At 45.0% G+C, this 22494-nt stretch overlaps 1 protein-coding gene across 3 annotated transcripts; it reads left to right on the plus strand.

Annotated features, from left to right (window-relative positions):
• Positions 1–961: 961 nt before the first annotated feature.
• ZBTB34 (zinc finger and BTB domain containing 34) lies at positions 962–22275 on the plus strand. 3 transcript variants are annotated; one of them, XM_032865890.1, is made up of 3 exons: positions 1019–1040; positions 3908–4024; positions 19678–22275. In XM_032865890.1, exons 2-3 carry the CDS (start codon positions 3993–3995, stop codon positions 21200–21202), a joined length of 1557 nt encoding a protein of 518 aa, XP_032721781.1. In that variant the 5' UTR covers positions 1019–1040; positions 3908–3992; the 3' UTR covers positions 21203–22275. The 3 variants fall into 3 exon arrangements, with proteins under 3 accessions (XP_032721782.1, XP_032721781.1, XP_032721780.1); XM_032865891.1 differs by lacking the exon at positions 3908–4024 and having other exon boundaries at positions 962–1040; XM_032865889.1 differs by lacking the exons at positions 1019–1040; positions 3908–4024 and adding an exon at positions 1711–2335.
• The last annotated feature ends 219 nt before the right edge of the window (positions 22276–22494 follow it).

The raw sequence follows: 22494 nt of genomic DNA on the forward strand, positions 1-22494 counted from the left end.
CTGTTGTTACTGGAAGATGACTATTTGATAGATCCCAGAGAAAGAGTTATTGCTTGCAAAGGATGAAGTAGCATCAGGAAGAATCAAGCTTTGTGTCTTGAAGAAGAGCTGGTATCTTGATTCGGGGTTTATTTTTATAACAAAGTCAGAAAAGGGAAAATGAACCTCTGCCACTACTAGGGAGGAATCCACCAAAATGCAAAGGGGGTAAACCTCTTCAAAAGGGGTTAAATTCGCCTAAAGCAGAGAGGAAAATTCTGGCCAAGCTCGCACTCGCAGCCGACTGTCAACATTGGGGTGTCTCCAAGTATTTGGAAATGCACATTTTTTGAGGCCTGCTCTGCGACAGGCGTTTTACAACCGCAAGTCCGGAATTTTTATCTCCCGCTTCAGAGAGGAGGTAATCTTCCCAAGGTCATACGTTAAGTGGCCCGATATGGAAGGTCCCCAGACCCGTGCTCATAACCACTGCACCTTACTGCCTTCAGCTGTCCCGCCAGGCGCGGCTCGGGTGAGGGGTAGGCGCCCGAAGGGCTGCAGGGTCTCCGGTCTCGGAAGGAGACAGCTGGGCCAGGGATGGTCGCAGGCCCCCCCCAGGGGCGGTGGGGTCGAGGGTCCTGGCCTATTCGGTCCTCTCCCGGAGACCCGGGGCGCGACCCGCTGCGGCTCCCCCCTCCCGCCACCAGGGGGCGCCGAGGAGAACGCGGGAGGGAGGCCGCGGGGCGCGAACCCGCCGCCTCTCCCTCCTGGAGTCTGGACCAAGGCCGCCGCTCGCCCACGCGTCCGCCGCGAGGCTCCTAGACGCGGCCGAGGCGGGATCTGAGCCCCGGACGCCCGGCGAGAGGCTCGTCCCGCAGCGCCACCGCCCCCGTTCGCGTCTGCCCGGAAGCGCTGGCGCCGAGGGGGCGGGGCCGGGAAGCGCTTCCGGGGGCGGGGGGCGCGGGCTGGGGCGGCAGCCGGAGCGGCGGGGACGGGCCTGGCGCCGGCGGCGGCGGAGGGGGCGCCGCGGGCGGGCGATGTGAGCGCGGCGCTCTCGGCAGGTGAGGCGCGCCGGCCGGGGGCGGCGGGCGGCGGGCGAGGAGCCGGCAGAGCGGGTGGGGCGGGGGACAGCCCTTGACCGCTGTCCGGCTCCCTCTGGGCGCGGCGGGGCGGGCGCCTCCGCGCCTGGTCAGTCCGGCGGGCCGACGGGTGGGCGGGCGGCGCAGGCTGGAGCCGAGGCCGGGCGGGGTCGAGAGGCCCGGACACCTGCTCTGGTCAGGCGCTCGCCCCGGAGGGGCCAACAGTGCTCGGCCCCGACCTCCGGGCTCCGCCGGCGGGGCCGAGGGTCGCGCTCGGCCAGCTGCCCCGGGCTCCCCAGCCTCCGCCTCGGGCGTCTCGGGCTCCCATGCTTCCGGGCCCCTCGCCCCCAGGGGCGCACCCCTTTTGTACGGGAGGGCCGGATGCTTGAGTGCTCTGGAGAGCCTGGCGGGGCCGCGGGGTCGGCCCTACTGGTGGCTGCAACAGACCCCTGCCCCACGCCGCCGCCTTTCTCCAGGTAAACAGGCGGCAGCGCGTCCTGCTTGGCCCTGGACGTCTCCATGGTCACTCTCGCCCTCAGTCGGTCCTGCCATTACGAAGGGCCGGGCTGGGGTTAGCCTCGGGGTGTAAACACTGTCCTTCTAGGCTGGGCGGCTGTGCTTTAGGGCGGCAGTGGTCTGGGAGTTGTCTTGAGGCTTTCAGCAAGCCTCTTCCACGATGGGCCTCAGTTTCCCCATCTGATCAGTGAGGGTTTTAGATTCGCTCTCTAAAGACCCTGTGGGTCTGCCAGTCTGTATGTGTCTGAAATTGGAAGGGCTCTCCCTGGTTCAAGATCTTGGGCAGTTTCACTGAAGACTTTTTACAATTGTGGACTTTTTAGCCACTTAATACACTTGGTTTCAGACAGGCTTTAAAATGATTCCCAGAAGAGTTTCTAAACCTTACCTTAATCATATTTCATCCCTTGCTTTTGTCCCTAGTAGTAGTCAGTCACATCCCACGGAGTTTTTGCCTGCAGATTTTTTTGTTGTTTATATTTGCCCATTTTCTCTTTGTTCCTTAGTCCAGGCCCTCTTTGCTTCACATCTGGATTATTGCAACAGCTTCTTAGTTGGTCTGTGACTTAAGAAGTCCCCCGCCTCCCCCCTCCTTCCTTTATGCTAATGCCAAACTTAATATAGGAAGTCAAAAAAAGAGTTGAGTGCTTGCTTGATTATTAAATGTCAAGATGCTGTTCCATGTGGTGGGTGAAAGTATTGGAAGACACACCGCCTCCAAGCAGCTTTACACTGGCTGCTGAGGCTTTACCTGTGAAAAGGTAATTGACTGATGAGATAGGGCTGTGTGCTATAGAATTAAGAAGGAGAGATGGAGGTCATTGGAGGCTGAACCGTCTGGGGAGGCTTAGCGAGGAGGCAGGATTTGAGTTGGCTGTTAAAGGATGAGTGGGATTCAGATAGGAAAAGAGGAGTCAGGCCCAGTGATCCTGCGGAGTTGGTGAATAAACCAGCCTCCTTGTAGAGAAGTGTTCATATAGGAAAGGGAATAGGAGGAAGGACTGGCTGTGGCTTGTTCCTAAAAGAACTTGAACACTAGGCCAAAGTTGAAGCTATTCTAAAGGCAGTGGTGAGCGGCAGGAGACTAAGGGTGGTTTGTCATAATTTGCAGAAGGGGAAAGGAGAGGCTTGGGGCCAAGAGATCAGCTAAGAGGCCATAGCACTGAGTAGTGTCGTCTCGTCTGCCCCACTGTGTCCAGCCGTTGCCCACCCTATCTTTTCAAGACTCTCCTTGGTTTGGCCCCTCCCCGCCTACCCGAACCTGTTCCCTGCTTCTCCTTCTCCTGTCTGTCCTCTGCAGAAGAGAGTTTATGACTGCCTCTAGGGCTTTGTTTTTCCCCCAGTTGTTCCCCCTTCTGAAGTGCTGGCCTCCTTTTTCTTCTCTGTAAATTCTCCATTTCACTTCCTTCAAGCCCCTGCTGAAGATATACTTCCTCCAAAGGGTGTTCCCTGGCTGCCCTACCCCCATGCCTTTGTGGCACTCACAATCTAAAGCTCGGGATTCAGCATTTGTTCCTTGGGTATTGAACTTGTTCTTGTCCCAGCTGGAGTGGGAGTTTTTTTGAGGGCAGTGTGTTTTAACACTTCTTGCGGAGCCCTGCTGGTGTCTAATACCGTAGCCGGACTGTTAGAGGAGATACTCAAATACTTCCTGATTCTTGTTGGTAAACAACTTAGAAAAAATTTTTTTGATTCCCCTCCTTTTCTAGAGGGGACTCTGTTATTAGTTGTCAGCTTTCTCTGTAATATGTCACTTAATGCCTAATGCTGCCATTCAAAGTGGATGTTTTCCACTTTCATTCTTAGAGTACACAGAGCGTAAAAGGAATCTTTGAAAGATTAGAAAGTTTACTTTGATTATGGGAAAGAAAAAAGTCATGTAATTCTTCTGTTGGAGACTGTGGGGGAAGAACCTCCTCTTTGGAATCAGGCCTGGGTTTGAATCCCAGCAAGGCTTCTTATTAGCTTTGTGAACTTGGGCAATTTGTATAATATCTCTGAGCCTGTCTTCTCATCTATAGTGTGGGGATAATAAAACCATCTCACAGGATTGATCTGAGTTTTAAAATGAAAAATATATATATGAAGGAGGTAGCGGACTTTGCAACTGCTCAACACATTTTCGTCCTCATTGGGTGTCAGTTTATCAAGGTAGAGAAATGAGTCGCTGATTTCTGCATGTCTCTAGATCCTTTCAGTTGAAGCACTTGTTGAAAATGTCAGTATCCTGAATCTAGAATCTAGAATGGGAAATTAATTTTCATGTTACTGTAGTTGAAATTCTGCTTCATGTTTTTCAGATCTCTTAATTGTGTCCATTTAATGTTTTATAGCTGACTGCTGAATTTAGCTTAGTGAAGGTCATCAACTGAATGCAGTTTAATATCTAATGGTTATTTTCTGGTTGATATTGATGGCATGGAAAACCTCACGGAAGAAGGCATTTCAAGGTGAGCTTTTCTAATCCTCCTGTCCTAAGAGGTGGGACTCGTGTTTCCCAGGCCCAGTGTTCCTGGAAATGCCAGCCGTCAGCAGGTGAGAGGCCACTTCTTGACAGTTTTGAGTTTGGTTCAACACTTACTCATTCCTTTACCTGAAACGTACCTTTCTCCGTGGGGATGAATTCTTGAAGCATCTACTTGCCCACTTCATAGACAGAGGTCAGGAGAGGTTTTCGGACAGATGGACATCATGCCAAGAAATGACTGCCAACTACTCAAAGTACAACACGGTGTAAACCCTTCCTTATCATTGTGTCGATGTAATGATACATCCTTGAATGAGAATTTTCTTCCCACTCAAAGTTGATCACCAAGAGTCCGGCACCAGTAAAAAAAACTGTGCATCTCACCAGCGTGCCTGAATCCAAGTCTTATCGGAGATAAGAATTCCCATTTGGGATACTGACAAATCCAGGTTCACATCCTGGCTCCGACAGTCAGTAGTGACCGTGGGAAAGGTTCTTCGTGTCTCACCTGAGTTTGTCTCCTCACCTGCAGAATGGGGATAGTTGCACGGTCTGTGTCAGAGTGTTGTCATGAAGGTCCAGTGAATAGGTAAAGAGCTTACTTAGCATATGGTACACAGTAGGGGTATAACTGTTAGTCCTTTACGTGGCAGGTGAAGTTAAAGAGGCCATCCCTTCCCCACCAGGACAGCTCAGGAGAAGCTTCTGATGTTCTGCATTGACTGAAAGACAAACCCCACTGTCAAACCAAATCGTACTCTCAGAATTAGTGTAACTGAGCAGACTTGGAGAATGTTAACGCCTTGGTAGGAAATCTTAACAGTTTGGATAAAAATGTTCTTTCAGGCTCACATGAATTAATGCAGTAAGAACTCTAGACTTGTTTTCTTTTAAATTAGTATGAGTGCTTCATGAATATCCATCACGGAATGCCATTTTATTTATTTTTTTCGTGCATTGGGTTTCAGCAGCACCAGAATGTTTTATGCAGCCCTGGTGTTATTCGGCTGCTGCTTTCTAAAGGATTAGATTGTAATTCATGACAGCTCAAGTTTAGTTTTGATCTAGACCCAGGCAGAAATACCTAGAAAAGTTATTTTTATATAGTTGTTACTGCTGTTACCATGCCTGCTGTCCCTCGTGCTTCCATCTGTGGTCTTTTTCATGACTTTTTGTATGGAATGGAAATTAGAGATCTTAGGTCTTCAATGCCTGAGAGAGGAAGCCGAGAGTGAGTTGTGGCTCTGCTGTCCGCAAGTGACTGAATCGGGCGGATGCGGACGTGGGTTTTGGAATCGTGAGCATCTTGATTGGGAATAATGGGTACCTCCTGGTGCCTCAAACAACTCCCAGATTTTGTAACCTTGCTTTCTTTTCATAGAAGTGTCACTGGGTATTTTTAAAGGAAGCGGTGCAAATTAGAGTGTTTCTGGGCTAGATGGGAATGAGCCACCTTGCTAGATTTTGCCCGCTGGAAAGGGTGGTCTTGGGTCTTCAGCAGGAGGAATTGAGAGCTGAGGGTGTAATGATGGTGGCATCTGGGGATTTTGAGCCACCAGCTTGGTTCAGGTTGAGTCAGGTGACATGTGCTGAGAGCCCCTTTCTCTCTGCCAGACGCAGTGCTGGGCTCTGGGCGCATGGTCCCTGCCCTCAGCTCACGGCCAAGGGTGTGTGCCCAGCAGCACGTTGCCAGTTGCTTGGATTTTATGCTTGCGCTTTTGTTCCACTTGTCATTACGAGGAAACACTTCAGGGCTTTCCCCAAGAACGTTGTAGAGGGGATTGCAAGGCCCATGTGGGTGGTTGCCCAGATGGCATTTCAGTGTCCCTCTCTCATCTTCAGGCTCTCTGCAGAATGGGTTAGCAGCGCGGGAAGATATCACTAGTCTACGTCCTGGTTTTCATTGTTCAGTTTCCTTACAGTTTTAAAAGAAGGCCCGGTGCAGAACTTTATTAATGAAATGTTGTGTTGAGGAGAGGGCTAAGTGTGGGTGTTCTTGTGATGATGTTTGAGTACCTCTCTTAGGAGCAAACAGCAAAACTTTCTGCTCTCAGCTAAACTTTTTACTGTTTCCTCTCTCGTCTTACCATGTCAGCTCTTAGTACAATTTTTGGTTACTCCCAAATCAGCATCTAATGTTTCTGTACAGTTACCCACCCGCCCCTCGCCCCCTTCCTGCTACCTGTCAGACAGCTCTACACCGATGCCCAGTGGGCAGTCCGGACTCCTCTTGTTGGAGGCTGAACTTGCTTGCCTCCTAGAATGGACAGCGCCCTGCAGTCTCCCAAGTCCTGTTGAGTCCTTCTTTGGACTCAAGTTCAGGTTGGCCGCTGCCAGAATTGAGTTTCGGTTTTCTAATCTCGTGTTTAAGGCCCTCCAGTCCCCATGGTCGTTTTCCTCTTTGCCCTGTCACCCCCGGAACCTGGGCCCCAGCCACTACTCCAGACACCACATATTTCACTCCTTTATTCCCTGCTCCTGCCATGTCTTCTGTTTGAGCTGTTCTTTCTGTTCCATTTGAAAACAAAGCCCTGTTCACATATTACTAACACCAGGGAGCTTTCCTTTGTTCTATTTTGATTTTTTAAAAAATCTTTTTGGTCAAAAGTAATCAGTCTTGTCATTGCTCCTCATAGTTCTTTGTTTCTGCCTCTATAATTGTCTTGATACGCTAATTATCCGCTTGCTGCTTATCTTTCTCTAGATTCTTTGGTTTACAAAATTATATATTTTTAGGTAGAATCTTACACATGTCTTAAAAAAAACTTTTGGTGAGAATAATACGGCTATGTGATAAAAGATTCAAAGTATAAAATGAAGCCTGTTTCCTTTCTCTCTCCCCAGTCCTTAGTCCTCATTCCCAAAGTCACTGACATTAATAGTTTCATGCGATTCTTTCTAGAGTGGATACAGCAGTGTGTGTTTATTCTTTTAAGAAAAGTACATGAGGGGTGCCTGGGTGGCTCAAGTTGGTTAAGAGACTTCCTTTGGCTCAGGTCATGATCCTGGAATCCTAGGATCGAGTCCCACATCAGGCTCTCTGCTCAGCGGGGAGTCTGACTCTCCCCTTCTCCTGCTTTCTCTCTCATTCTTTCTCTCTCAAATAAATAAATAAAAATCTTAAAAAACAAAAAAAGAAAGAAAGAAAGAAAAGTACTTGAAAAGAATCCCGCATATGCATACATAATTGTTCCTTATCCTGCAGGTTTGGGCTAAGTAATGGAATTCTTTGTATATTGAAACATACTGATCTGTCTATCCTTTTTAAGGGCTGTGTAGTGTCTCATTGTTGATTTTTATTGTTGTCATTTTGAGCCAGTCTCCTCTTGATGGATTTTGAAGTTTTCCTTCTCTCTCTCTCTCTCTCTTTTTTTTTTTTTTTGGCTACAGCAAATAAAAATGCTTAGTGAGCATCCTTGTTACATAGATTCTAACATACTTTTTTAAGGACTGTATATTTGTGGGATCACTTCTTAGCAGTTAGTGGTGGACCAAATGGTGAATGCCTTCTGCATTTTAATCGAGCTGACCAGGTTATCCCTCAGGATTACTCCTGCCAATTCTTTTTAAATGTGTACAAATGTGATGGGTCACAATAGGTATCTCATTTTTTCTTTCTCTAATTCACGTGTTTAGTCATGAAGAAAACTAAACATCTTTTCATGTGTTTTTGGTTATTTGCCTTTTCTTTTTCTGTGAAATGTTAATTCCTTTGTGCCTTCTTCCATAGGATTTTCTGTGTCATCCCGATCTGATTGATTTATGATATAAGTTAAGGAATTTGGAAAGTAGCCCATTGTCAAATACGCATGTATTTTTCCTCAATATGTCATTCACTTCTCGTGTTTTGCAGACGGTGTTTTTTTGTCCTTTTTGTCAGATGTATTGGTCTTTGCCTGTGTGGCTTCTGGGACAGGGATTTCTGTTATGCTTAGAAAGACTTTTATGTCATTATTATAAATAAATTCATCCATGCTTTTTTTCAGTTAATTTTTGATGATAAGTCTTAAAAAACATTGTTATAAGAACATACCGGCATTAAATGGAAAGTAATAGGATTCTCTTTCCATTCCCTGGTGCTAAGAAATTGATATACAGGCAACACCTTTGAAAACTCATGTTGCTTCCCTTAACAGTGTTTTCTTTCCTTTGAGCATCTACTGTTGTTATGTGGGAGGGAAGTCATTGCCTGTTCAACCTTTTGCTCAAACTCAGTCGGAGGAGCAGGGTGAAAGAAGAACAGAGTATCCATACCGGATACATCTGTTTGCCCACGTCATGATCAGTCCTGTCTGCTAGACTGTGGCTTCGCCATCTTTGCAAAGTAGCTTTTTTATTCTAAAGCTCCTTCAGGTAAAATGCATTTGTTCTTAGTGAACTTTGGAACCCGCATTAGGGGTAAGATTCCCGAGCTGGATTTCAGAACAGGGTCTTATCGTGACACATGGGTGTGGTGAGATGTTCTGCAGCTTTTTGGGTGGGGTCTTGCTGAGGTTGCAAGCAGCTTTACTAAGCCCCCTTACCATGTGGTCTCACGTTGGATCTTAGTTTTCTTCCCAGAGCACGAATACGTGTTTACCTTTCGGACCCCTGTCCCGACTTCGGGTCTGTGGGAGGAGCATCCCAGGCCGACCTGCACACAGGCCATCCAGTGTGGCTCTCCCCTGTGGCTTGTGCCCACAGTGCCTCGCTGTGGAAACGTCCTCCCTTCTCTGGGACGTGGGCTTCACTCCCCAGCGTGGGTCTGTTTTCCTCCTGAACCTGCTCCTTCTCCACTTGTCGTGGTCCTGACCTCCCCCTGGCCTGTGCTGGCCTTGCTGCTGTCCTCGGTGCTTGGTCAGCCCCAGATGCCCTCGCAATCCGCTCTTGCTTCTGGAACGTCAGTCTCCGCGCTGCTTGGAATTCTGTTGAACTTGGGCTGAACCTGTGTCTTGGCAGAATCTACTCTGTGATTTCCACCTTTAAATACCAAAAAGACCAGTTACTTGAGCCTCAGTCCGGTGGTTTCTAATTAATTGAGGCTGTAGCATGAAGATAGCTGTGTATTTAAAGGAGGTAAGGGTGCCTGAGTGGCTCAGTGGGTTAAGTGTCTGCCTTTGGTTCGAGCCCTGCATGGGCTCCCAGTGCCTTGGGGAGTCTGCTTCTCCCTTTCCCTCGACCTGTGCTCTCCCTGCGTTTGCACGAGCGCACGCATTCTCTCTCTGTCAAATAAATAAATGAAATCTAAAAAAAAAAAAAAATAAAGGTGGTAGGGGCGCTGGGTGGCTCAGTGGGTTAAAGCCTCTGCCTTCCGCATCGGGCTCTCTGCTCATTCATTGGGGAGCCTACTTGCCGCCCCCCCCCCCCCGCCTACTTGTGATCTCTGTCAAATAAATAAAATCTTTAAAAATAAATAAATAAATAAAGGTGGTAAAATCACCTTTGTGTGATTTGTGCTGTAGTGAATTCCTAGAGCTGAAATTATTCAGTCACAGGGGACACGCCTTTGTAATTTGGGTGGATATTCATAAACTGGCCCCCACTCACCCGTCTTCATCCCCTCCTTCCTCACAACAGCAGTAGGAGCCCTTGGCAGCGCGAGGGGGCTGTTTACCACTTGTCCCTGTCCCTTTCCCTGGCCGCCACGCTAGGGCAGGAAGGTAACTGAGGGCAGGCGTTCTTCTCATCCTGCCTTTTTCTCAGCTCTTCTGACTTCTGCTGGGCCTGCTGTTCCCCGAGGACAACTTAGACAAGGCTCAGGAGTTACCTGGGTAGGAAGTCCGCATGGGCAGACTTTGCAACAGTCCTGGGAAAGTTAGCCTCTGGGGGTCTGTTTCCTCATTTCTAAAATAGGGGTAAAAGTACCTCCCTTGGAGGGCGGGCATGAGGATTTAGGGAAACCATGCATATAAATCCTTTATGACACGCCTGGCCTGTATCAGGCAGTCAGTGCCGGTTATCGATGATGCTGATGGGCTTTCCCGAGTGACGGAGAAGGCTGAAGTGTGTGGGAGGTGGCAGTGACCCCCTTTTACCGTTGCTGAGGCTAGCGTGGGGTGGGGGTGGCTGGCCACAGGGAAGGGGGTGGGGGGGACCATTGTCAGGACTGCCCACCTCAGAGGTGGTCCTACCCAGAACCCGCTGAGACCGGGGTCAGCAGAGTGTCATCCGCTGACCTCGGCAGAGGCTGTGTGGGGGGTGAAAGCCGCTTCCAGCTTTGAAAGTATTCTCCCCTTAAACCGGCAGAGGGGCGCCTGGGTGGCTCAGTGGGTTAAGCCTCTGCCTTCAGCTCAGGTCATGATCCCAGGGTCCTGGGGTCGATCCTCCTGCCCGGCTGTCTGCTCGGCAGGGAGCCTGCTTCCTCCGCGCGCGCTCTCTCTCTCTCTCTCTCTCTCTCTGTGTGCTGCTCTGCCTACTTGTGATCTCTCCCTCTGTGTCAAAGAAATAAGTAAAATCTAAAAAAAAAAAAAAAAGAAACTGGCAGAGCAGGAAGTATGTGTGTCCATGGGTTGAATGCGCGGAGGAAGACTGAACAGGTTGGCCGACAACCTGAACTTTCCAGCAGCTCCCTGCAGCTGAGTCCTTACCACGGGTGCTTTTTAAAGACGCATTTCACGTTCTTACCCAGAGTGTAATCTTCACGAACGAACAGCAAAAGTATTGTTAAAATAAGGCAAGTATTAATGAAAGAAAAAAGTCTTAATGGTATTGGAGAAAAATGTCCAGCTCATATATGCTTGTTTTTTAAATTCGAAAATAATAGTAGAAATACCCAGGTGGAGGATGGCTTCTTGCTTAGTATAGTGTGACAGACCTGTGAGTAATCTGCCGAGCTAAAGAATACTGATCCTGTTGTATTTAGTGAGAGGAATGATCAAATTCATTATTGTCTTCTGAAGCAGCAGCAAACCTAGTGTAGATGAAAAACTAATATATAAATCACTTCTCTACATTATCAAAAATGATTTTCTTTCCCTCATCTCTCTGAGTTGGGAGGAATCTGCGTTAAGCCTGTATCAAACAGCAAGACTGGGAGTCTTACTCTCCTCATCTCTGAATTCCCTTTGGTTTGTGCATGCAGAAGACTGAAATTGAATGACTGTTTCCTGTACATGTAGAAAAATAATCTAAATTCCCAGTCAGTATGCCGTTTAGTGATTGCAATTAAATGTCATATTTGCAGCATGTAAGACAAAAGGCTAATTTCCCTAATTTGCAAAGAGCTCTGACAATTAAATAAAAAATACAAGTATAGACAAAGGATATGAACAGACAGTTCGAAGACAAATTTGGACAAATTGCCATTAAACATGAGAAAAGATGATCAGCCTCACTTATAATTAAATAAAGGCATTTCAGAGCCATGAGATGCCATTCAAACTGATGAGTCTGGCAAAAGTGAAAAGGGGTAATGTTCATTATTGGTAGTCACGGGGGGAACGGGGACCTCATGTGCTGTTGGTGAGGGTAGCTGCTGCTGCCTTTGGAAACCATGATCCTAGCGAGATCTGCTTGGAGGAAATACCGTGGCAATTTCCTTTTTTTCCTGTTTAGAGTATCAGTTGGGGCCTGGTTAAGTACATTGTGACACAGCCTTCCACGGCGTACTCTGAAATGGGAAAAGATAATGAGGGAGAGGAGTTTGTGCTGCTGTGGGAAGATTTGAAGGTGTATTAAATACATTAAAAAAAAAAACGGGGGCACTGGGTAGCTCATTGGGTTGAGCCTGTGCCTTCGGCTTAGGTCATGATCTCGGGGTCCTGGGATCAAGCCGCACATCAGGCTCTCTGCTCAGTAGGGAGCCTGTCTGCTCAGTAGGGAGCCTGCTTCCGCCTCTCTCTCTGCCTGCCTCTCTGCCTACTTGTGATTTCTCTCTGTCAAATAAATGAATAAAATCTTTAAAAAAACCAAACAGGGCATAGAACAATTTAATGCTGTAACTTTAAGAATGCCAAAAGCCCTGACCAGATCTTTGGGAAGAGGAACTGGGGAAGAGCTTTGCTGTTCATTTCTATTTTCTGTATTAGGATTTGAAGTTTGTGTGCATGTATTTTATTTTAAAGGTAGATTTTATTTTAAAGATAAAACTAATGAAACATTGATCTAAGTTAGGTGTGGGCTGACACTCTGCGTGGGGGAGGAATTAAGACCTACAAGAAACCAGTGAGGAGCCCATGTTGGGAAACCGCCGATCTGGAGGAGTCGGGGATCATATTTGAACTTGATTGTCTCTGAAAGGGTTCTGACTTGCTCTACCCCTGGACCACTAGGCCTGACACATCAGGTCGTTGGGTGTGGAACTTTCGATTCATTATGCCTTTTGCTCCTTTCAGCTCGGTTCCCAGCCGAGGGCTGGTTTCCTGCAGATGCCCTGTGCCGCAGACTTCAGAAGCCTCTTCCTCTGGAGTGTTGCTTGTCAGCAGCTCTAGGCAGAGGGCTTTGAATCTCATTGTCAAGGCCAGAAGGAGGTGTTAAAGTAAAGGAGAGGAGAGTGAAGCACTTCCTTTCTCATTTGCAGAAAACTGGAATCCCTCTCTTAGGTGTTAATCATGGTCTTTGGTTTTTCTCCCCAGTGATTTTCTTTCAAGTGTAGTTCTCTGCTTTTCTTCTGAGAAGATAAAAAGCCACACAGAGGAGGAGGAGGAAGCCTCACCCGAGAAGCTAGTCTCACTTGTGGACTATTTCAGAAATGCTTCATTGTTTGCTCTTTTCTGCTGTTTTTTGCCCAGGACTTTGCATCTTTCAAAAGCCTAAGCCCACCTTCCTTTTGGCCCTTCCTTCCCAGAGTCAGTATTTACACAACCTTGTGTCATGCCAGGCAGTATCTGTGTTTCTAGAAGGCAGTCAGGTGTAGTTAGGACCACAACCTCCCGAGTCAGACTAAGTTCATCTTTTAACTCTGGGACCTTTGGCAGTGTCTGAACTGCTTTTCCTCAGTTTCCTCATCTACAAAGTAGGAACAATCATAGTATTTCCTTAACAGAGTTGATAAAATTAATATGTATAAGGTGTTTAGCACAAGATAAGTTGCTCATTATATGTCAGCTTTTATATACATTCAGTGCATGAATTTGCCTCATTTAATCATGACCGCAATTTCATTGGGCAGTAGTCCTTTTGAGGCGTTCTCTAGGTAGGAAATCAAAGTTAACGGACTTGTCCAAGACCATGTGGCTATTTAAATATTCATTGTTATTATTTTTATCAGAAAGTGGCAGAGCTAGGATTCATAGCCAAGTCTACCTTCAAAGCCATTTCTCTTTGCCCCCTAAAAAAAAGTCTCTTATAGCTAACCTTGATACTATGGGCCAAGCAGCCACTGGGCTGAGTGCTTGCTACTGTTTTTTGTTTTTTTAAGATTTGTTTATTTATTTACTTGAGAGAGAGAGAGAGAGAGGGAGTGCCCACAGGGGGAAAGGCAGAGGGAGAGAGTCCTAAGTAGACTCCCCGTTGAGCCTGAGGTGGGGCTGCGATCTCACAACCAGAAACCAAAACTTGGATGCTTAACTGACTGTATCCCCCAGGTGCCTCTAGTGCTTCCTACTTCTGCAGACTTGTATTCCTCATAACAAGCCATGAGGTAAGGACTCCTCTATTCCCATTTTCAAGATAAGAAAACTGAGACTTGGAAAGTTTATGAAGTACCTCACACAAGTTTGACAGGTGGAAAGCAGGTATCATTTGAACCCAGATCTGACTCCAAATTTATGCCTCAGACAGTTTGATTATGATATTTTCCTATCTTTTAAAAACTGGCTAAGGGGGACACCTGGGGTGGCTCAGCTGGTTAAGCTTCTGACTTCAGCTCAGGTCATGATCTTAGGGTCCTGGGATCAAGTCTTTCGATGGGCTCCCTGCTCATCAAGGAGTCTGCTTCTCCCTCTCCTTTTCATGCTGTCTCTCTCAAATAAATAAAATCTTTTAAAAAGGTAAAATAAAAACTGGGTGAGGTATCCTAAATTTCTTTTTAAATGTTACTGAATTTTCATATGTTCAGATAGTTTAGAAATGTGTCTAAAAAGATTCATTGAAAGCTAATAGGGCTTCTAGCTACCCTGTCCCCCTGTGCATAACCATGATGTGTATATGTTGACACAGCAGTGTGTGTGTGTGTGTGTGTGTGTGTGTGTGTGTGTGTTTTCACGGTGCCTTGTACAAACACCTATACTGTTTGGCACCTCACCCTTTTCCTTTAGTGATATACCATGGTGATTTTTTCATGTCAGTATGAAAAGAGCTTCCTTGTTTGTTATTTCTGGTTGTATAGTAATCTTTTTTTTTTTTTTTTTTTAAGATTTTATTTATTTACTTGACCGAGAGAGACACAGGGAGAAGAGGGAACACAAGCAGGGGAGCAGCTGAGGGAGAGGGAGAAGTAGGCTTCCTGCCAAGCAGGGAGCCCAATGTGGGGCATGATCCCAAGAGTTGGGATCGTGACCTGAGCCAAAGGCAGACACTTAATGACTGAGACCCCCAGGTCTTATATACATACATATACATACATATACAGCCCCTGGTTGTATAGTAGTCTTAAATATGGATGTCCCATAAATTATTAACCACGCTCCTCTTGATGGGCATATAGTCTGTTCCGAATCTTTTGTTGTTTTGTCCAGTGAAGTAGTAAATTCCTAGGGCTAAAGTTCCTTGGTCATGGGGAACGTGCATTTGTAATGTCAATGGACAATCACTAAAATGCCCTCCAAAGTATTTGCTTATTTTACAATTCACCAGTAATGTCTGTCAGATTATCATCATCAGGGATTTTAAGATATTTTTTACTTGGCCTTTTTTTGTCATTCCAAGTAATAAATGTTCACTGTTAGAAGTTTGGAAAATACAGGAAAGTGTGAAAAAGAAAGTAAAAACGTTTTTAAACTTAGATTAATGTAACCATTCTGTATTTATCTCTCAGTATTATTTCTGTGTATATTTAATATCTGTTTATACATACATAATTTTAGAAATATCCTACTTTTGTTGTTACCTGATTTTTTTTTTAAGATTTTATTTATTTATTTGATAGAGAGAGAGCATGAGAGGAGAGAGGTCAGCAGGAGAAGCAGAATCCCTGCTGATCAGGGAACCCGATGTGGGACTTGATCCCGGGGCTCCAGGATCGTGACCCGAGCTAAAGGCAGTTGCTTAACCAACTGAGCCACCCAGGTGCCCATCTGATTTTTTTTTAACAGCTTTACTGAGGTGTAGCTTACATATCATAGAATTTGGTCATCTTAAATGTACAATTCAGTGATTTTTAGTAAATTTATGATGTTATACACTCTTAGAGTAACCCACCTTTAGACCATTTCTGTCACCCATAAAGATCCCTTGCACTCATTTGCAGTTGATTTGTTGCCATGTTATTGAATATTTTTTCAGCAAATATTTATTGAGTGTCTACTATGTGCCAGGCGGTAAGCTGCATGCTAGTTAATAAAACAGATGAAAATCCTTGCCTTCAGGGGCTCGGATTTTGTAGCGCTTGCTTTGTATGCTTCCTTAACGTCAGTTTAAATAATGACATAGTATTCAGTATATAGGTGTGCTATCCTTTAATAATTTCCAAGAAGGTGGACATTTTGATTGTTTTCATTGTTTTGCTATTGTAATTGGATATACCAATGGATAAGTTCTTGTGCCTACATCCGGGATAGAGAGTGCTGAGTCAAGAGAAGTGCCCATCGCAAGGCTTTGTTACACTTGCCTACCAGAAGCATACAAGATCGCCGCAGTCCTGATAGCACTGCCAGGCGGGTTTAAATCTTGCCAACTGGAGAAAGAATTGTGTCTTGTGTTAAGTTTTATTTGTTTGTTTATTGATGTTGTTAAGCACTTTATCTGTGCTTCAAGACTATTTTAATTTTTTTTTTTTTGAAGCATCTGTTCATAGTCTTTGCCCATTTTTCAATTGTTAAATTTGCTTTTATTTGTAAGAGTTTTCTACTTCTTCACCATATATGTCATATTTTTCATAATTTGTCTCTTGTCATTTGCTTTTGGTCAGAAGCCGTTTTTTAGATGTATAAAAGTTCTTCTGTGGTTAAATCTCTGTTTTTTTTCTCGGTGTCTGACTTTTTGTGCATAGTAAGACCTTCTCTAGAAGTTCTTATGGGGGGATATGTGGTGAAGAAGAGATCTAACTTTATTATTATATATTCACATTATCCAAGAAGCATCTATTTCAAAAATTCTTCCTTTTTCACTGATTGGAAATGGCCCGTAGGGCCCATCTGGACTGACTCTCACTTATTACCTTGACAGCCATGTCCTTGACAACCTTTGTCCTTCCCCTTGTTCCTTCCCCTAACTGTACCACAATTCTCTAACGCCTTTTTCCTTCCTGCTCAGGCTCTCGTCTCTTTATGTGTGTCATTCCTTCTATCTGTAGCACCTCCCCGCTCCCTTTACAAAAGATCTTCTAGCCCTTATCATAGTTTGTAACAAGAGAATTCAAGCTTACCTGGACCCCTCGTGCCTGGCGTGGAGAAGACAGTACACAGAGTAAATGAATTCTAGCGTGATCATACATTTTGACATCTATATCTTCAGCTGGGTTTTTTTGTGGTTGTTTTGTTTTCCTAAAATGCCTTAGTATTTATTCTTCTAGATCTACGCTGTCCACAATGTGGTAGCCACTGGCCACATAGGGCTATTGAACACTTAAAATGTGGTTATTCCAAATTGAGATGTGCTGTAAGTGTAAAATACACATCAGATTTCAGAGAGTTAGTATGAAAAAAAGAATGTGAAAGGTCTCACTAATAACTTTCTAACATTGATTATATGTTGGTGCTTTAACTGGGTTAAGTAATATATATACAAAATTTTAACATTTTTATTGTTAATGGAACCGCTAGGAAACACCACACGTGTTTGTGAAATTGCTAAGGAAGTACTTCATTGGGCTGTTTTATAGTCATAAATCAGTCTTGGGTGAAAGTGTCTATAGTGTGGACTCCTTTAGAAGCGTCATGTGTGTCTTCATTTATATGTTTTTGTCCTTATTAAAGTGTTTCAGTTTCTTCTTGCAGAGCCTATCTTTTGTTTATCCCCCAGGTAGTTCATAGTTTCTGTTACTGTTGACGGCTCTGACTTGTCATTATCTTACCTAACTGGTTTTTTTATGTACAATAATTTTTATGAAATGCTTCATTTGCTAGTTCCTGCTTCTAAACAGATTTGTTCCAGTGATTTCCTTGTGTTTTCTGTGTAAATAGTCCTGTCTGCCTTGAATAGTAATTTTACCTCTTCTTTTCTAATGGCTCTGTGCCTTCATTTTTCTCTTGTCTGTGGCTTTGGCTGAAACTTCCAGAGCAGCGTTAAGTAAGAGAAGTGATGGGCAGACAACCTTGTATCCTCCCAGGGACTAAGGGGAATGCCTCTACGAACGTGTTTACAAGAGTGTGTACCAGGGCACACTAATTCTTGGGCATATATATATATCTACCTTGAGAGAAGAGTTACACGCTTAACTGAGTGTGCAAACGGCTGAGTTAAATAGAATTCTTGTCTGGAGGACTTTTCAGATGGGTTAATATGTTAATATATTGTTCAGCCCCTAAGAGGTGGGGATATTCAGTGCACACATGGGCTTGTGTGCTACTAAGTACATTTTGGGAACCACGGATAGGATGTTTCCTTGCTAAGGATGGTATTGCCATCGGCTTTGCAGTAGGTACTGTTTATTACATTAAGAAAATACCCTCTTCCTTTTTTTCCCCCTTACTTTGAAAAGGCATTTAATTTTCTAAAATCCACGGCTAGCATAGTTTTGATTTGGCCATATGGTTTTTCTCCTTTGACTTACTGATGTGGCAGATTACATTTATACATTTTCCAACATGCGTCCATCCTTACATTTGGTCACAATATATTATTATTTTAATAGGTTATGTTTCCAAGTATTTCCTTGAGGACTTTACAATCTGTTTACTAGGTAAAGTTGACAGTCGTCTCTCTTTATGCTGTTTGCCATCTTCTGGTATTCAGATGTATGCCATATAAATTGAGATGCTTTAATTTTTTTTTTTTTTTTTTTGGAGATGCCTTAAATGTTTCAACATGCATCTAAAACAGTGTGAACGGCCTGAAGATCATTTATGCTTTGGCACTTCTGTTTCTTTTTATTTAATTCTGCCAATTTATGTTACTCTAAAAATATGTCTGTTCCATACAGATTTCAAATTGATTTCAATCATAAATCTAGGATAAATAAGAGCACAGTGTTCCTCCTTAACTAAAATGTTTTAATTCGGATTCTGACATAATAAAAAAATTGTGGTGTGATCTAGCCACACTAACTGGTCGGTCCTTTCCTGCAGGTGTCAGATTTAATTGCACATTGTTGTATCTTATAATTTTAAAAAAATTTCTCTGCGGTTATATGCTGTTCTGTATTCATTACTTTTTTTGCTTTCTTTGGGTTTAGTTGGTTTCTTTTCTGACCTCTTTGGTGAGTCCATTTATTTTTCTTCTTTGTTGTTTAATGACAAAAACTTTTAAGGCACTGACTTTAAAATTTGTTGTTTCAAAATCCTCAACATTTCATTTTGAAAAATTTCAAATATACAAAAAAGGTGGATTTACAGAAAACACCTGTATACACCCACCATCTACACTCTACGCTTGTTAACACATTTCTGTGTTTGCTTTATCACCTCTCTGTCCATCTCTATTTTTGGATGCATTCTCAAGTAAGTTGAAGACATACGTAAACTTAAACTTTACTCCTAAAGCTCTCTTGCTGCAGATTTGATGTGAGTTTTCTTTTTTCTGAATAGTTTTATTCCTTTTTGATTTTCTTCTTGATTCAGTGCTTATTCAGAAGGTGCTTAAATTTCATTTGGTTGGATTTTAACCACTGAAATATAATTGTTAGATCTGATTGCATTGGTTCTGGTCAGAGCGCAGCCGGGCTGTATCCACTTTTGTAGTTGTGAGCGATTCGGTGCATTGGGTTCTTGGCAGGGGCAGCCAGCCTGTCCAAGGTGTGCGTATGCTGTGAGCACTGGTGGGCATTGATATGCTTGTGATATGTCCATCGCTCTTGGTGTTTGCCCTGTCTAAAGCTCTTCACTGAAAAGGTCAGTTACCAACCCAAAAGGATAATAAGGTGTGCAGAACTGAAGGGGGGAAAAGTGAACATCAAGACCACTCAGATTCTAAACTAAAAAGTGTTTAGCTCTGTTCAGTGTATCCCATGTGCTGTCTGCCTGGAAAACACCAATTGGAAACATACAAATAAAGCAGAACAGTTTTCAGATGAGTGTGCATTTTTTTTTTTTTTTACGAAGTATTCCAAATCCTCAGAAGTAGGTAAAACAGGGAAATATTTTTCCTAAAAGGATACCAAATTCTCAATCAGCTGCAAAGGCCCTACTGTCTATAACATGTTATAATTTCGATGAAGATGAATATTAGGCATTTGGGGCACTAGGCTGATTGATCTTTAGGTTATCTGACTTTCGGTGAATTGACCAAGACGTGAGAGACTGAAAGTAAGTAAGAGGAAGAATGCCCAGGTCGACCCTCCGAGGCACAGTGGCCGCAGTGGTGGTGGTGATGGTGGTGGTGTGATTTTCGCAAGCTTGTGTTGATGCCGCTTGTGCTTAGTGAGGAGTCACTGGTGAATTATGAAACTCTCTCTTTCTGCAGATTACGCTTCATGTCAGTAGAAATGGACAGCAGCAGTTTTATTCAGTTTGATGTGCCCGAGTACAGCAGCACTGTTCTGAGCCAGCTAAACGAACTCCGCCTGCAAGGGAAACTATGTGACATCATTGTCCACATTCAGGGTCAGCCATTCCGAGCCCACAAAGCAGTCCTCGCTGCCAGCTCCCCCTATTTCCGGGACCATTCAGCATTAAGTACCATGAGTGGCTTGTCAATATCCGTGATTAAAAATCCCAATGTGTTTGAGCAGTTGCTTTCATTTTGTTACACTGGAAGAATGTCCTTGCAGCTGAAGGATGTTGTCAGCTTTCTGACGGCAGCCAGCTTTCTTCAGATGCAGTGTGTCATTGACAAGTGCACGCAGATCCTGGAGAGCATCCATTCAAAGATCAGCGTTGGAGACGTTGACTCCGTGACTGTCGGCACCGAGGAGACAACAGAGAGTCGGAATGGAGTCAAGGACAGCAGCTTCTTTGCCAATCCCGTCGAGATCTCCCCTCCGTATTGCGCTCAGGTTCGGCAGCCCACCACGAGCAGCGATCTTCGGATGGAGACGACACCCAACAAAGCTTTGCGCAGCCGCTTACAGGAGGAAGGGCACTCAGACCGAGGGAGCAGCGGGAGCGTTTCCGAGTACGAGATCCAGATAGAGGGGGACCATGAGCAAGGGGACCTGCTGGTGAGGGAGAGCCAGATCACTGAGGTGAAGGTGAAGGTGGAGAAGTCCGACCGGCCCAGCTGTTCCGACAGCTCCTCCCTGGGGGACGACGGGTACCACACGGAGATGGTGGACGGGGAGCAGGTTGTGGCCGTGAACGTGGGGTCCTACGGCTCCGTGCTCCAGCACGCCTATTCCTATTCCCAAGCCGCCTCGCAGCCGCCCAGCGTCTCCGAAGCTTTTGGAAGTTTGAGTAATTCCAGCCCGTCCAGGTCCATGCTGAGCTGTTTTCGAGGAGGGCGCGCTCGCCAAAAGCGAGCTTTGTCCGTCCACCTGCACAGCGATCTGCAGGGCTTGGTGCAGGGTTCTGATAGCGAAGCAATGATGAATAACCCCGGGTATGAGAGCAGCCCCCGGGAGAGGAGTGCAAGAGGACACTGGTACCCGTACAATGAGAGGCTGATCTGTATTTACTGCGGGAAGTCCTTCAACCAGAAAGGAAGCCTGGACAGGCACATGCGGCTCCACATGGGAATCACCCCCTTTGTGTGCAAGTTCTGCGGGAAGAAGTACACACGCAAGGACCAGCTGGAGTACCACATCCGGGGCCACACCGACGACAAACCGTTCCGCTGTGAGATCTGCGGCAAGTGCTTTCCATTCCAAGGTACCCTCAACCAGCACCTGCGGAAAAACCACCCTGGCGTCGCCGAAGTCAGGAGTCGCATTGAGTCCCCCGAGAGAACAGATGTGTACGTGGAACAGAAACTAGAAAATGACGCATCGGCCTCCGAGATGGCCCTAGATTCCCGGATGGAAATTCACACAGTGTCTGATGCTCCTGATTAAGATGGTAACGAAGTGCGCCCAAACAAAGCACATTAATCAATGCATATTTGTGATTTGCTTTGTTGTAATCTTTGGTTTTCCCAACCATCTGGAAATCTCTCAGTCTCTTGGCAGTTTTTCTAAGGTTTCTGGAAGGAACACTTCATTGTGTTTATCCTTTCCCCCGCCCTCCCTCTCCCAAGGAGCTCAAAGCATGAAGGGCAACGTATCCAGGGAAAACACAGGCTGACAGTATTCCTCTTTGGCTGAACTCTTAATCCCAAATCTGCCAGTGATTTAGCTATGCCAACTGGTTGACCCTACATTCTCTGCCAAGAGGCATGCTCTCTCGTTGTGTGCACTGGCACCGGTGCATTTCCACGGGGAGAGACCAGGATGCCGTCAGCTGTTACAAATGGGTAACCTTTTCTAATTTAAAATTACTTTTAGGGGGTAGTTAGACAATTTATATATATATATAATAAAGTGATTATTATATATATAGTATATATACATTCTCAAATTTGATTTTATTCTGGTTGAGGTGAATGTAAGAGGAATATATAATTTAATACAATGTGAACAGGGCTTTTGACCCTGTCTCGTTCCCTACCCAATGTTAGGGTTTTGCCCCTTTATTTCCCTTACAAAAGAATGTTAATAGGTTTTCATATATATTAATCATCGTGTCCAAAAGCAAGCAAAGCAAATCACAGTGTTCCTAGCTCTGCTTCATGACAAGTACATAAACCAAATGCCGTAAAATGTATTCAACTCTAGTTGGAAACCGTTTTGGAATTTTTGTTCGTTGTCCAGTAGGTAAGCTGGATGACCCGTGGTGCTGACCTTTTTACATATTGTAGTGTTATATTAGCCAACCCCAAAGGAGCAGTGGTTTTCAATGTTTTTACTGGCCTACGAATCTACCTTCATTCCGTACTGTAGAAACATACATACCAGGTAACTAAATCGAATCACTCTACCATGAGTTACTACTCGCACTAAAGGAAAGGGATTTGTAGTTCTGTCTACAAAATTTTCCAAGCAGTGTTGTGGGTTGTTTCTTCCTTCCTTTCTTTCTTTTTTTTTTTTCCTCTTTCTCTCTCTCTCTCTCTCTCTCTCTCTTTTTTCAAACAGCTAGTTCAGGTGCACAGCAACTTTTTCTACATGCAGTTCCCAGGGAAACTGCAGAACTTGGAATTTGTACTTTTTGTAAAGATATACTCTATGGGAATTGCAAGCAATATATCTATCTTAGTATCGTGTGTGCTAACGAGAGCCTCAGTGGCTCCCCCACTCTCAGTGTTTCCTGC

Source organism: Lontra canadensis, unplaced genomic scaffold (genome assembly GCF_010015895.1).
Source record: "Lontra canadensis isolate GAN:19392208 unplaced genomic scaffold, GSC_riverotter_1.0 scaffold30, whole genome shotgun sequence".
Taxonomy (NCBI): domain Eukaryota; kingdom Metazoa; phylum Chordata; class Mammalia; order Carnivora; family Mustelidae; genus Lontra; species Lontra canadensis.

Coding starts and splice junctions, on each gene's coding strand:
- ZBTB34 (XM_032865889.1), top strand. CDS start 2,238: ATGTCAAGATGCTGTTCCATGTGGTGGGTGAAAGTATTGGAAGACACA. Junction 2,336..19,677: donor GAGGCTTTACCTGTGAAAAG/GTAATTGACTGA, acceptor CTCTTTCTGCAG/ATTACGCTTCATGTCAGTAG.